Source organism: Crinia signifera, chromosome 8 (assembly GCF_055691185.1).
Source record: "Crinia signifera chromosome 8, ASM5569118v1, whole genome shotgun sequence".
NCBI classification, from domain to species: domain Eukaryota; kingdom Metazoa; phylum Chordata; class Amphibia; order Anura; family Myobatrachidae; genus Crinia; species Crinia signifera.
The window spans coordinates 53,000,186-53,016,326 of NC_139224.1; the positions used below are offsets into that span (position 1 = coordinate 53,000,186).

At 45.8% G+C, this 16,141-nt stretch overlaps 1 protein-coding gene across 6 annotated transcripts in view; it reads left to right on the forward strand.

Moving 5' to 3' along the window:
- CHL1 (cell adhesion molecule L1 like) overlaps window positions 1-16,141 on the forward strand; it is a 170,708-nt gene that overhangs the window by 137,357 nt on the left and 17,210 nt on the right. For all 6 annotated transcript variants that reach the window (XM_083156373.1, XM_083156369.1, XM_083156370.1 and 3 more), the window contains 6 exons: window positions 785-855; window positions 3,499-3,721; window positions 5,948-6,063; window positions 8,699-8,912; window positions 10,456-10,578; window positions 12,965-13,144. In XM_083156373.1, the coding sequence (XP_083012499.1) occupies window positions 785-855; window positions 3,499-3,721; window positions 5,948-6,063; window positions 8,699-8,912; window positions 10,456-10,578; window positions 12,965-13,144 (927 nt within the window). The remainder of the gene's footprint in view (window positions 1-784; window positions 856-3,498; window positions 3,722-5,947; window positions 6,064-8,698; window positions 8,913-10,455; window positions 10,579-12,964; window positions 13,145-16,141) is intronic.

Genomic DNA, 16,141 nt, shown 5'->3' on the forward strand with positions numbered 1-16,141 from the left:
ATCTGTGTATCAGTCATTCCCGTATCTGTGTCTCTGCCTCCCGTTAGCTATACCCTTGCTGTCTGTGTCTGTGCTCCCTTCCTATATGTGTATGTGTGCCATTTACCCCGGAGTGTTTCTCCTCAGGTCTGCCTCTGCCCTCTTTCCCTATAGCAGGGGTAGCCAACTCCAGTCCTCGAGAGCTACCAACAGTTAACATGTTCCAGGTCTCCTCTCAGATTCACAAGGGGATGTGTCTTCATGTCTACCGAGTCAAATATAATCACTCCCTTTGTCTGACTGCTGCAGGAGCTTTTGCCCTGCTGTGGTTGGGAAGGGTAGGTTGAACAAGAATTGCACAAGCATAAACTTCCACCCGGCCATCAGACGGGCCTTAAAACTAGTTGCAAATAAAACACTTGAAGTACTTGTTCTTTAGACAATGCAAGTGCCATAATGCACTGTTGTACTAGTGAGTACGCACACTTGTTGTGTCAGAAGAGCAGCCACTTAGGACCTCCTTTGGAGAATGACAAATTAACCATGTGCTATTACTGTCATTAAAATAATTAAAACCTTTATGCTTTTAATTAATTCAAATTAAGTTTAATAGTTTGACAAAGGTATAATTTTGTCCCAGAATGCATCACATCTACATGTCCCCATGTCTTTGTACAGAACTCAGCTAAACAATTGCTGCCACTTATACAGGATACAACTTATACCAGCTACAATTTTTTTAAAGCATTATAAGTAAATGTTCATTATTGCTTTTATTTTACAATTTAGCTTTTTAATGTTTTAGCTCCTGACTATAACCCACCTTCTGTGCACAGTGAAGCAAACAGGCCTGATGAAATGATGGTCAGATGGGAGGTAAGAATGTATGGGAGAGCTGCATAACCTTGGACCATGATGGTCCATCATAGGCCAGATGTTCTTACAGGCAAATGTCTCTGACAAAAACAAGTCTGACACGGTGTAACCTGTGATCCTGTTCAATTAAATGTGAAATTCTGCTGAGATTAGTATCTCTGTGTGAGGGGAAGGGACTTAGTAATTCTGTGTATCTTACCCCATTCCTGTCCCTCATGCTTCTAACCTTGGGTTGGTATTGGAAATCAATGGTTGGCATACATCGATGTTCCTAATTGGAAATGCTTTTTCCATTTGATGCTACAATTGCCATGGTTGCCACATCACAGCGGCTGCTGACATCCACTCTAAAAAGCATATATAAAGTATGTATATGTTTATCTAAGGTCCATTGTGCAGCAGATCCACTAGCTACAGTAGTCACCAGGGCTGCCACTAGGAACTTTTGGTCCGGGACTGATTTCCATTCTGCCCCCCCCCCCCCCCCCCCCCCCTCTCTCTCTTTATTACCACCTGGGTCCTGCTCCCTCATCCTCTGCAGGCTTATGTACCGGCAGCCACCCTGATTGGCTAATGGTTCATGAGCATGGATTGGCTCAAAAGCTGGTGCAGCATTTTAATTGGCCGCCGGCGTCCTGCATAGAAGAAGCTTGTGCTTCGTTCACTGCACAGAGGTGGCAGTCGGGGGGGGGGGGGGGGGGGGGGGGGGTTGCCGCAAAATAAGATGCCTGGTCCCTTTCAGAGGCAGGGGCCTGGGACAGCTGTACCCACAGTACCCCCCTGTCAGCAGCCCTGGTAGTCACTATTGGTTTAACCATGCTATGCTGCCACTAATGGATGCTATCCCTAATTCCCAGCCTATTGCTGATATAGAGCATACCTGCAAATGTGCGGTATACTGTGGCATAAAATCAGAACTGCTCTAGCAGGGAGAAGGAGGCCTGCACGGAGCAAACGCATTGCCCCATTTTTCCCTTAATCTGCTCCACCACACCCCCAGAAGAGTGCCCACCCCTCCTGCATCCTGCCCACTTCCTAGTGAAATGTGTAGAATGGGGAGATTAATATAGGGGCTCACCATAGATCAGGGGAGAGGGCAGGGCCTAGTTATGCGTTTCTATGGAAACGCTGCACTTGACCCACCTCTAAGTACATATGTAACAGTCGTTGCAGTTTTACAATTAAGGTGCACATACACATTACAATTATTGTATACAATACTGTATACAATATCGCTTCTCATCGCATCGCATCTCATCGCATCTCGGTTTTGCGATGAGATCAGATAAGATGAGATTAGTACAAAAAGTATGTGCTGCACATACTTTTTGTACTAGATCTCATCTTATCGCAAAACCGATATGCGATGAGATGCGATATTGTATACAATATTGTATACAATAATTGTAACGTGTATGGGCACCTTTAGTGTGTGGGGGGCCTAATGTCACAAGTAGCCCGGCCTCACCCCTGACGACACCCACCTGCAATTAGGTGAGTAGGACCTAAGTACTTTCCTAGTACACTCACTGCAGGGAACTGTGCATGGACACACACTGATGGATGTGTTTCAAAACATCTGGCAAATGATAGTAGAAAGATTTATCTACATTTTATCAAACGCTAAACTTGTTTAGTACACATCCCTGCACAGGGGCTCACACAGCGGGGGAGGCATGCGTTCGACTGGGCAGCGTTAATGAAGCCCAGCGAGCAGGTCTCAATTGGACCCATAGGGCAGTATTCAATGTGGATTTTGGCGATGTGCAGCGAATCCTGTTTAGGATTCGCTGCACATTCGCCACTGCTCGCTGCGTTCCGGAGCCTCGCCGGCTCCGGTATTCAACGAGTCAGGGGCTCGCTGCCCCTGACCGGCGAATTTGAGCTCCTGCGGCGGACGCCGCAGGGAGCCTGAGGACGGCGGCAGGCAGGGAGATGGAAGTCTCCCTGCCTGCCCCAGAACGTTTGTGGGGGGGGAGGTGGGCTCCCCGGGTGCCAGGCAGCACAGGCTGCCCCCCGGGGGTGCCAGCAGGGGACCGGGTATATTCACTACACCCGATCATGCATATGTAATGATCGGGTGAAGTGAAAATATGAATATCTAATGAGCGGCTCGGCTCCGGCCCCTGCTGGCTGGTCTGTGTAAAAAAATAAAAATATTTTTTTTTTAAATTAAATATATATTCATGTGCTTACAGCACATGAATAAAAATAGCATGCCCCTCCACAGAATAAAATTCCTGATTTTTTTACACCAAATGTAAAAAACAAAACACTTTATTTTAAAAGTTCACATTCCACTTCACCATAAAAAGATAGCGATTGCTACTCGGTGAATCATGGCGAAAAAAACCTTGAAATGTATTCGCCATCTGGTCATTGAATAGGGTGATTCACCGTTTTAGTCAGAAATTCGCCTTACAGCACAAAATCGCCATAAAAACCTGGCGAATCACCCTCATTGAATACCGCCCATAGTGTGATGCATATTATACAGACATACACAGTATTTACCATGTTTCTGTGATCACTATACTGTAGATAGAGAAATTCCTTCTTAATGAGCCAACTGATGCGCTGTAAGGTCATGATTCAATACATTTCCATAGTTTAATGGAACCTTATTCTTACTCTTTATTTCAGCCCCTGAGTATGGATGATCACAATGGGCCAGGTCTGGAGTACAGCGTGAGTTGGCGACTCCATCGCGTGGAGACAGAATGGCATCATAAAAAAGTTAGACATACTCAATTCATTATAAAAAACACGCCAGCCTATGTCCCATATGACATCCGTGTCCAGGCTGTTAATGATATGGGAAGTGGCCCTGAACCAGAGATACAAATGATATATTCAGGAGAGGACAGTGAGTATCATTTTCTGATATGATTAAGTGCACCGGCTCTGAAGAATATGTTTTTGAAATATTACAATTAAAGTAAAATTGTTTTGTTTTAGCATCCATTGATTGTGATCAGTAATAGTGAAATAGATGATGTTGCAGCTTCCATTCACTTTGTATTAGCTGTTATTGGGTGTGAGAGAATAATGGGCCCTATACATCCAGGGCCGGTGCAAGTCCCCCACCTTTCCCAGGCAAAACCCTCTACGCCGCCCGCCGGGGGGTGGGTGCAGACGATAATGCGGCACGGGGAGGGGGGGGGGTGAGGGGGTGCGATACGGCACGGGGGGGATGGTGTGTGCGCTGGCGATACTGCCACGCTGAAATCCCCCCAGCGGGGAGCAGGGAGCGGGCGGCGCGGGGGCACAGCGTTAATTAACAGGCAAGATGGGGGTCGAGGAGGGGAGAGGGAGGAGGACTACAGTCTTACCTGCTCCCCGCTCCCTGCTTTCTGGTACCTCTCTATGGTACCTCGGCGGCTCAGTACCGCCCTCCAGTGGCCGGCGCCCTAGGCAAATGCCTAGTCCTGCCTAGTGGTGGCGCCGGCCCTGCATACATCAGCAAACACAATTAATGGATTTCCAGATCCAGGGATTTTTTGGCCAGATAAATGGATTTTACAGTCTATTTGACTTGCCCACACATTACAGATTTATTTCAGTGATCGGCAGATTTTTCCATCTAAAGATTGCATCTTCATATCTGGAAATTGCCCCAATCGATTGTCATTTCAGCTGTTCATAATGTAAATAGATGAAGAAGACGAATTGGGAATGCCCACACATCTAAAAAGATCTGCAGATAATACCAGATTATTAAACATGTTTAAAAACCTGATTAAGCAATCGATTGGCGATTTTGATTGGGATTGCCAAAAGGGGGAGCCCACACATCTAGGGTGATATGCCACAGCGTCAGAGTGGGCAAGGTTGGGGGGCAGAGAGATAGAGAGGGAGCCGCTCACCTGATCCGGGGGGCTGCTCCACATCTGTAGCCAGCATACGGGACCTTAGTTCGGAACACTATTGTCAGTAAATCTCTCCCTGAGGGTACGTCACATAATACAAAGTATACAAAAACTAGACAATGCTCACGGAATAAGGGAACGGGGCCATGATGCTGTATTAAACCTCTCCCCCGGACTCCTGCCACCGCTGCTGCTGCAGAACTACTTGGGGACACATTAATCTGTTAATGATTTCTGCAGAAGTGATGACACATAGCCCCAGGCCATAGGGATTTCCAGGCCGCTGTGATTACCAGCAGCGTGCCAGCCATGGGTGATGTCTCTGACATGGAGCTGTTCTCAAGCCAAAAACCTGCTGCTGTCCCTGTATTTATGTCGCACATACACGCACACACATGTAAGAAGTGGCGTGTTATCAGTTCCTGTGCATCACATGCCAGCAGCCAGCTTCATGCCTATATATGGAGCAAGTTTAGCTGCGGCATATTGTACCATACCTCCAACATCTGGAGGGAAGAAATCGGTGCACATTCGGGGGAGGGGGGGTGTTTGGCCAAATGGGCGTGGTCAGCGGGAAAAGGGTGTGGCCAAATCCCCTTTCCGAATGTGTATTGGCGTCAATTAAGATCATATACCCGGGGCCCGAGGTATTATGTCAGCAGCACTCACCTGCTTTCTGTCGTCGTCCCCCGGGGCCTCCTTGTCCTCAGCCACCCATCAGCTTAAATACTGTATCGGCGGCGCCCCTGTGCTCTATGGTGTGCACTGGCTTTGCACTCCCCCGGGAACGGAGAGGAGGTGCAGGGGTTTCGGGGAGAAATCCCCCGCTGAGTCCCCCTGCAGTGTAACCTGGGAAATGTAGTCTAGACCACTCATACTACACAAAGAGCAGCTGGCAGTGTAACAGATGAAGACTACAATTCCCAGAGTCGCAGGAGCCACCTCAAAAATCGGTACATTCGGTACAGTTAGATTTAGCCGGTACAGACCACTAAAAAAACGGTACTGTACCGGCTAAATCGGTACAGTTGGAGGGTATGTTGTACTGAGTCACAATTCACTTATACGTGAGCACGTACATTGCGCTGCTTGGAAAGACACAAAAAGTCGAATCTGTATTTTGCACCTTATTTATACTTATTACACAGCTGACTGTTTCATGCTATCTAATAACACAAAAAAATGGCTGCTCCTGAACAAGCTTTTATACTATTTCCTTCCAGCTCCTGATGCAACTCCCTCTTATGTGTCAGTGGACCTGGTAAACCATTCCATAGCAAATGTGACATGGACAGAAATCTCTCAGGACAGAGTTAGAGGACATCTGTCAGGTTATAAGGTAGAGTATGTGTTTAGAAGAACAGAGGGAACATAGCAGTGTGTGCAGTCACATGATGTAATGTTAGTCATATGACAGCGAAATGTACTCAGCATGTGGTATGTTACATTACTCAGTCAGTCATGGACTGGCAGCCGGTGGGTCAGGGTCAGCTGTTTGCAGCATACAGAATGGCCCTTTTTCAGAACTGATCGCAGTACATATTTGTTCTCAAAATGGGCAAAACCATGTGCATTGCAGGTGAGTTACATTTCGGTGGGGTGTGTTGAAACTGAAATCTAAATTGCAGTGTTAAAATAATGCTGTATTTACCCTGCACAGAAGCAAAATAATTCACACAAATCTAACTAACTCTGTATATGTTACATCTGCCCCACCTGCAGTGCACATGTTTTTTTGGGCCCATTTTGAGAACAAATTTGTACTGCAATCAGATCTGAATAAGGGCCAATGAACGTTCACCAGTGGGTCCCAACTCACAGTCCTGCAAAAGCAAGGGGTGCACCGTTGCTTGCTGTAGCGCTGGCTGAGCAGTATGTGAATAAGAAAATGCAGTAAAAACTCAGATAATGGGGGTTTTACCACATTTTCGCTTTAGTGCAAATCTGCGAGAGAATTGTGAAGGGATCGCTATTCGGTATTCACTGCAAATCCATACACAATTCACTTGCCATCTAATGATTTTCCCAGTCTGTGCAAACATGAGTAAGTCTGACTGTGCGACAGAATCAGGCTGATTGAGGCCAGAGCTGACGTCACATGCATACCTCCCAACAGTCCCGATTTTAGCGGGACATTCCCGATTATCAGGACCTGTCCCGCTGTCCCACCCGCGGCCGGCAGTGTCCCGCGGTGAGGGGGGCTGTTGGGAGTCCCCCTGTCGGCTGCTAAGCAGCGGGAAATAAACGCTGTGCACATGCACTTTTTTTTGTTGACACTTCCAGAAAACGGGCGTTTACCACCTATAAATGCCGGCTTCCTGTCCATCAAGTTGCGAGAAGATTGCGATAAGATCTATATGCTATTTCTGTCGCTATGTTGGCTCGCAAATGCGCTCAATGATGAGTACACATGTGCAGTCATTCGATAATCAACAGGATTGCAGATTTTCAAAACAGCGCTCAACTCTGAATAACCCCCATAGTGCAGTCGGCTTGCTGTATATTATATGAGGTGTGGTGCATTCAGTTTTTTTGAATATACTATCAGCTTGTTGTACATTCTATCAGGAGTGGCACATCAGGGGTAGATATATGAAGCAGTGACAAGAGTGGAGAAGTTTCCCATGGCAACCAATCTGCTGCTGTATATAATTTTATAGAATGACTTGTTAAATGTTACAGTATTTCAAAGCTGTTTGGTTGCCATAGGCACCTTGGGCCTGATTCTGTACCACTTGGAAGGGGCTGAATTAAGCCCCGCTTAGATTGTGGGGGGTCTGCGCATGCATGTATTTGCGCATGTGCAGACCCCCTGTGAGAACACTCACTAAGTCGTGCACATGGGTAGGAGCCAGGGGGAGGGTGGGGGGCAGGCAGGGACAGGCACCCGCCCACATCAGGGGAAACTCCATCATTTTATGGGCATCCCCATAAAACCGCTGGGCATTCCCATAGGAAAGCAGACGGGAGAGTGCCTTTTCGGGGCAGGCAGCTGACATCACAATTATTTCTCCTGCTAGCAGTCACATGTGCAGGGATGTGTTAGCGTTTGGCCGGGCAACGGTCAGCATCTCAGTGCCCGGTAAAGCAGTAAATTTCACTACTTACCGAGCAATCCTGAATAAGGCCCCTTGTCCACTGGCACTCTGCTTCACTGCTTCATTCATCTCCTGTATATTATATAATCTATGTAGCGCACAGTTCCATAGATAGTTTATACCTGACTCTGAAATATCTGGGGCCAAATTTAATAGGGTGAGAGATTTTGGGAGAGTTTTCCCCTTTTTTTTAAGCAGCAATCAATTATACTGCAAAACCATGTTGATTTTGCCATGTAGTTGATTGCTGCTTTAAAAAACATGGGAAAACTCTCCCCAAGGGCGGGATGTACTAACGGGAAAATGCGGTAAAACACCCGTTTTACCGCATTTTCCTATGTATCAATACCCGTCCGCCCCGTTTTCGCAAGGGAGGGTATCGCCACCCAGAGGGTGGCGATACCCTATAGAAGCCTATGGGCTTCTTTCGCCGCCCGCCGTCCGACGTCCACGCGCCCCCCCCCCCCCTCCCGTCCTCCTGTGATCATCTCCTCCCCCTGGTGTCACAGCCGGCAGGACATCTGGCTTCAGGGGGGAGGAGGAGACACAGGGGGACGCTGGCAGCCGCCGGGAGGTGACGGAGACCCCCGCAGCCCACATCACAGGTATTGCGGGGGTCTCCGTTACCGCAGCCCGATGCTGGCCGCATATGTTAGTACATATGCGGTAGCATCGCGGCGGCTGCCGTGCGAAGGGCGGAGATGTATGTTGATACATCCCGCCCCAAATCTCTCACTTTCTGAAACTCTAACGGTCACCCTATTACATTTGGCCCCAGGTCTTTACTTGAACTGTACACTATAAAACAATGTGAAGTTTGGGCTAACCTCATTCATGTAAGCATGTCTCGCTGACGTCATTCCATGCTTTTTCTAGATAATTTACTGGAAAGTGAAAAATAATTTTCTGGAAAATGATGATAAAATGCACCAGACTCAGCGACACGTTGTCTCATTTCCTGGTCGGAGAAACTGGGGAATAATTCCAAATCTTCATCCATTCAGTCACTATCAACTGTCTGTTGCGGCCTATAATACCCGAGGAGATGGACCTAAGAGTTCCCCTGTCACGTTCCAAACTCCAGAAGGAGGTGAGGAGGCAGACTGTGTCATTTGTCTATCAGTTCTCTTATTGAATAATTAATGTTCAGGTACATCTGATGGTAGTCTGTTGTCAGAGGAAATTAATTGTTAGTGAAGGGGGCAATTTGCCATTGGCAAGGCATTTAAATGCCTGTAATGGCAGCCAATGTCACACCCCTTTTACATAAAAGTGCTCACTTCCCTACAGGGCAGCGAACGCTTTTGAGTGAGATCCCACAGGCGGAAAGCACGACAGGTGTTGTGGGAATGTAGCTAGGCGAACAAGTCACTGGCAATTGAACTCCCACTTGTATGTATGTATATATGTATATATATATAAATATATATATATATATATATATGTTATTTTTGGATAGGGGGCGCCACTTGTGCTAAAATGGTATTATTTAAAACAATAATGTTCCCTTTGGTTATAGAGGGTGTCTGCCTATCTTTTAGTAAAAGCAATGGTATATTACTTAAGGGTAATAAAGGTAGCGATGTAAAAAGATGTCGGCGACTACTTATTGTGAATAAGATAATTTAGATATTAAATATATAATATTTAATGAGATGACAGTAAAAAAGGTATGATATTTGTAAAAAACAAGTGCATACAAATGGACATATAATACGCAGTAAAAATTGTTATGAGAGGTAGACAAGTAAAAAAGAGGGGCTAGATAGGAAAATATATATATAAAAAAAAAGTTTTACATATATATAAAAAAAGTAGTAGGTCTAAAAAATTAGCTGCTAAAGGAAAAGTTCTTAACTTATGTGGTGGCAGGAGGTAGGTGGCCCAACGCGTTTCGTCGATGTGACTTCTTCCCCTTCCCCTTTAGCAGCTAATTTTTTAGACCTACAACTTTTTTATATATATGTAAAACCTTTTTTATATATATATATTTTCCTATCCAGTCCACAGGGTCCAGCACAGCCACTTAATATGCTTCTGAGGGAGGGTCCACAGAATGGTATAATACAACACAGTAACGGCACTCCATCCACTTAAAACGGAAACTTTAATCCACAGCAACGTTTCAATACATAGTGCGTATTTTCATCAGGCTGACCATGTCGGCACTCCCAAATAAGTTCAATACTTCACCCTGGTACCCTCCCAATAGAACTCATGTTCCACCATTTCAATCTGAAAGGATTGTTCTTGATAAAAAATCAGTCACCAAAAATATGGTATAATGTAATAGGATGAAAAATTCAGAAAGTGAGAGATTTGGTAAGAAATCTCCAGTTTTTTTTAAAGCGGCAATCATTTACATTGCAAAATCAAACTGGTTTTGCAGTGTAAATGATTGTCGCTTTAAAAAAACTGGAGATTTCTTGCTAAATCTCTCACTTTCTGAATCTCTCACCCTATTAAATTTCTCTAGCAAAAACACCCATTTTCCCTGGATTTGCTGTAGGAAAAATCCACAATATTGTTAAATACATCCCTTGATTTTACTGCTCTGTTGTAAGTGTTGCATTACTGTTTCGGAAGTATGACTTTAGTGACTGGTATCATGTGGGATATCTCTCATTTCACAGTTCCTGAAAAACCACAGCTCCTCAGCATTGAAAGTTCTGACATGGAATCTTTCACACTGTCCTGGGCCCCACCAAAGAGGATAAATGGACTATTGACAAGCTACATACTACAGCACCAGATAAGTATGTATATGATTTCCTCAGAGTAAATAATTGCTGATAATGACATTCCATGATTTTATTTTAAGCAAACTGTGTACACCAATCATTAAATGCCTTCCATACACAAATCAGTGACAAATTATCAAAGTGGTAGACGGAACTACAGCAGCGGGCCTCTACATAAAAGTAGGCCTATATCAATCTCCATGGCAAGATGATGATGACCAGCTGCCTAGATGGCCACATAGCTGCCTTTAATCATTAGCATTACATTTGCAGTTGCTACCTATGGGCTGCCGGGCTGCAGCCCCCCCCATGTAAAATCCACCAGTGTAGTGATGCCAGACTGCTCTGGCTTCACTATGACTGGCAGTGACTTCCTATTGGAAGTCTGACCTGCCAGTCATCAAGGCAATCCCATTGAGAGGTGTTCCCTTCTATGGGCCAGTGTTGCAAGTAAGGGGGTACGGCGTGGTACGGAGTACCTGTAAGAAATATGTTGCAGGTACGCAGTACCACTTACCCCTGATCCACTGTCATTTCTATTTTCATTTTAAGTCTAAATATAATGCATCCGCAGCCCGCCCACCCAGCGTTATGATTGGTGCTGTATGCAGCTACCGGCTACTGCTGATTTAGCCTGTCACACTGACAGGCATCAGCAGCGCCGACAGCATGAAGAGCAGGCTCCACTATTGTAAGCAAAAGCTGCCTGGCTCTCGCCCAAGCAAGAGCCAACCCACCCCCAGTCATTCCCTGTTTCTCATTCCCTGTCTCCTGTGTCCACGCCTCTATTGTCATTTAGTCACTCCTTTAGCTTTGTGTGACCACGCCCCCTGATGACACATGACCATGCCCATTTTTGGTGGAGGCTATCAGTACCACCAAGAAAAAAATTCTACTTGCACCACTGCTATGGGCTGTTGCCGAAACAGCCAATAGAAGCTGACCGCATGCCCAGGTGGGTACTGCGTATGCGCCAGTCTCGGCGCCTGTCATCATAGTACAGGTGCCGGGAACACGATGAGGCAGGAGGAGCGGCCAGGGACGTGCAGTGAGGTGAATGGCTGAGCAGTCCCTGGCAAGTACCAGAGCCAAATTTGCACACAATTTATGAGCCATGGGGTACATGTGTGCATTATACACAAGTTCAGCAGTATATACTGCTGGAGATTCGCTGAGTTTTAATAAGATGTGCAGAAAAGATAGCCAGGTGAGGCACTGCCTCACCTGCCATAGACTTTTTACTATTATTAGAAAAATATATATTCTCTGACTTTTTGACATACTTTATAAACTCAATACTCCAGCATATACGTTAGTATGACAGGAAAGGCTGTGCCTCACCTGCCTCACCGCACGCCACTGGGAGCAGCAGCGGCGCGCGGGGGGGGGGGCAAATGTTCTGGTATTGTGACCAACGGCAGCTCCCCTCCTGCATAAGGGTACCAGCCGCCACTGTACATTTGTATTTCTAGTGTTCTTTCAAAATAATTCCATTTTTCTATTTGATGTATTTACACACCACTGGTCACTGCTTCTTCTCTTCTTGGTATAGGCCAGTGGACTCCAACCTTTTTAGGCCGTGAGCTACTCACGACAAAATAAACCACCTGAATAGCTACTAAAATTAAAAAAATCTGCATAACAACCAAAAAATGCCCTTTACACAATATGCCACACACTGTAATGCCCCTGACACATTATGCCACACACCGCAATGCCCCAGACACAATTTGCCACACACTGCAATGTCCAATATGTCCCAGAACATGGTCCTGACACACCTGCCAGGGCGCATTCGCGCTAGGGATAGCCATAGACGCTATCACCATTGATGGTTGCCATCGATAACGATAGCGCCAATGGCCATTGATGGTATAATACTATGTGATGTATGACCATCAATGGTTTTACCTATCAATGACCATCCCTTTTATTTGATTGACTGGCCCATGGGCTAATCAGAACCTGGGGGTGCGGCTTTATGGATTTCAGGGGTGGAGCTATGCTGTTTGTCCCACCCCTTGAGAAAAGTGCCATCAATGGAGGGAAACCATTTGGTTCTCCCCCATCGATTGCAAAACTATTCTACATCGGTCATAAACCATCGATGATTGTGAACCATTGATGGCCACCCCCTATTTGCAGTACTGAAAAACACTCCTCTGCGTACAACAAAATTGTGTACATCTCTGAATTAGGCCCACTGTACAATGCGGGAATCATTGAGGTATAAGCATAAGGAATCACATGGGACTCGCCTACTCCTCTAAAATGACTGAAATGTATCCTGTATGTATGCAAGATGTACTAAGATGATCACTGGTATGCTTATAATGCATCATTTTTGTGTGGAGTTTATTTGTAGAAGCTTTCAGTTAAGTTTTGCTTTTCTGTCTTTCAGTTAATGAAAGCAATGTATCTGGAATTTTAAGTAATATCACCATAACAAACCCAGACGCAGTCAGCTATAAAGTTCTCCGACTTGAAGTTGGTACAAAGTACAAATTCTACCTACAGGCATGTACACGCGTGGGCTGTAGCAAGCCTGTGAGTGAGGAGGGACTGGCCCTGGCACTACCAAGTAAGTTACATGGCTGGGTACTCATGGATGATACTAGAATTTCTATTCCGCTTGTAAATAGCTTACTCCTGATGAATGAAACTACAGTATTTTTTGTACTAAGTAATCTGTGTATCCGTGTGATAAATAAGCATGTACTCAAAACCACATGATAAATAAGCATGCACTATGATCTCGCTGTAGAACATACAAAGGCATGAATAATCCAGACAATTAGTGTTAGCTATCATTTAAAGGGAGTCATTATTTTTACAAGGACTTTAGGTGGACAAAACTGTGATGAAAGTAATACTCTAGATCAGTGGTTCCCAACCTTTTTTCTTTCCCGTACCCCTTGATTAGGCTTTTCATTTTGGATTACCCCCTCCTCTCATAAATCCCCCCCACCCATCCGTCCTCACCAGAAAAGTTGGTTTTTGTTAGATAGTAATGTTATTAGGTTAGCAAAATACTAAAAACGACTATTTAATGGCATTTATATGCTTTTACTTTTGCATTTTACATTTTACAATTGTATTTGCAGTTTAACTGAAAAACAAAAACAGTATTCCCTTGATATACAAGCCTTTAAACATGACCCATTGCGTCCGGTACACCTTGTTCTGTTCCTGGACTTCCCTGGTATTGTATGATTGCTGTCACTTGATTTGAAACATCCTCCTCGTCAATTATTTTGTTCCACACAGGTGCTGGCAATCCTACATTAAGAAAGAAGGCCAGGAGCAGAGCATTGTGTACGGAATGGGTCATGTTGGAGGCTATGGGATCAGGGCAGGTAACAGACGCTGGGAGTGAGAAGACAGAGAACCTACCCGGCCAGTTATGGGGCATTTGCAGGCCCGGTGGGCTCTCCCACTTTCAAGTGTGGCACAGTGTCAGTTTCAAGATAAATACAGGGCCATTATTCCCAGCAAGGTAATGGTCTGACTGCCTGGTAGACACACACAATTCCCATTGCAACCTGTATCTACAGTGTAGATTCCACTACTCATTATTGCCAGACATGAGCCAGTCCTCAGGGGAAAACATGGGGAAACATGAGAGTGTGCAGAAATGCTGTAGTCTGCAGAATGACAAAGTATATAACAAGTAATTCAATAAATATATCAGTGATTTCTTCATAAGATGGGTATAACAACGGTTTATCCCACAATAACATTATACACATTAAAGCTGTACATCGGCACTGTGCATAGATGTTTATTAAATAATAAATGATTGTCAGTGAAAACATGTTTATAAACAATGGGGCAGATGTATTAACTGCTTCGGTGGTGTGCCCAGAAATCTTCCAGGCTCAGCTGCGAAATTTCCAGGCATGCCACTGATGGGCAGGTGTGCCCCAGTGGAGTCTCCAGTGGTGCACCACTGGCCTATAACCATTTGGTAGCTCCAACACCCCCCCCCCTGCCATCAGTGACGCTGGTTGCTCTGGTCCCTGCTGCCGGTCCCCACCGCCGCAGCCCCCCGTCTAGTGCAGCAGGATGAGAAACTGAGCAAGAGGGACAGTAAGCATACTCACCTGGCATCCCAGTGGATCAATCCACCCATCCAGCGATGGCATCCTTCCAGGCGCGGCGGCTTTCTTCCCGGCAGGCCGGTATCCTTCAGCGTGACCGCATGCGCCGGGGTCCGTCCTTCCAGGTGCGGCGGCTTTCTTCCAGGCGCGGCGGTCTCCTTCTTACGCGACTGCGCGGGGGTCCTTCCAGCCGTGGCGGCGTGTCTCGGCGTCCTGCGCATGTGCCGGGTCACGCAGCCGCCATTACCGGCTTCAGGTTTGCGTACCCCCTGGAAGACCAGCGCGTACCCCTGGTGGTACGCGTACCACGGGTTGGGAACCGCTGCTCTAGATCAGCGATTCCCAATGTATTTGGAATCACAGAACCCTATAGCAGCGGTTATCATACTGTGGGTCCCGACCTTCTCAGCATGGGGTCATGACTCCATGTTGCTGACCATCAGGCTGATGATTTTTCTAATCTCAGTCAGTGATTCAAGGAGTTTGAAAAATCTGTTCAAGTGTCTGTCATTTTCGACTCCTCCCAACATTTTATGCCTCCACAATGCTGCCATGTATGTGCTGTCTGCTGACCACACATGTGATGTGATGACCTTCTGCAGTAACTTGCTGGGGTCCTGTCATTATTTTTATTGTCTGATGGGGTTCCAGAGCAAAATAGTTTGAGGACCCCTGCCCTAGATCATCAAAAATTTCCAAGGCACCTCTAGTCCACCTTTGCTTATGTTGGTCCACATATATTATGATTGGCAGCCACCAGCACTGGTTTTGCCTTTTACATTGCCCATAAATATTATGAATTGATCCTGGTCCACCAACCCAAGGCACCCCTGCAAGTGTCCTGAGGCACCTCAGGGTGCCTAGGCAGTCTGCGAACCACTGCTATTTAGATCCCAAACCATCTCACAAAGCAATAAGTCGGAATAGCACACCAAGTAATAACTGGGACTACATATGCCGGATCAGGCAGCCTGTACATTTCAGGATACAAATATGTAGATGACACCTATAGGGAGATACAGAGCATGAGTAAAAAGTAAGATCTGTCATCATTGCTTCTACTACTACTCTTGCCAGAAGTTCTCCTCCTGGGCCACGGCATGGATGGTCTCCAACATCAACACCAACATGAATGAAGGCCGTGTAGAGTTGTTTATGCAGCTAGTATCAATAACAGTATTTACCTGCATCTGAATAGATGTATTTTATATAGGATTGCCAGAATAAGCACATATTGAATACTTTAATCCTGTTAGGATCAATCACTGACTGGTGAGTGTGTGTCACATGACATGTCTGGTGCATTCTTTATACCCGCTCCATATTGTCTGGTGATTGAAGGGTAGTTTTATTAAGCTCGGTGAAGTGATAAAGTGTCTGGTTTTTATCACCGGCCAATCAGCTACTAACTGAAGTTACAGGCTTGGGGCCTGAAGACCAAAACATCCACTTGCTAGGCCTGTCTAGGGTCATGTGTG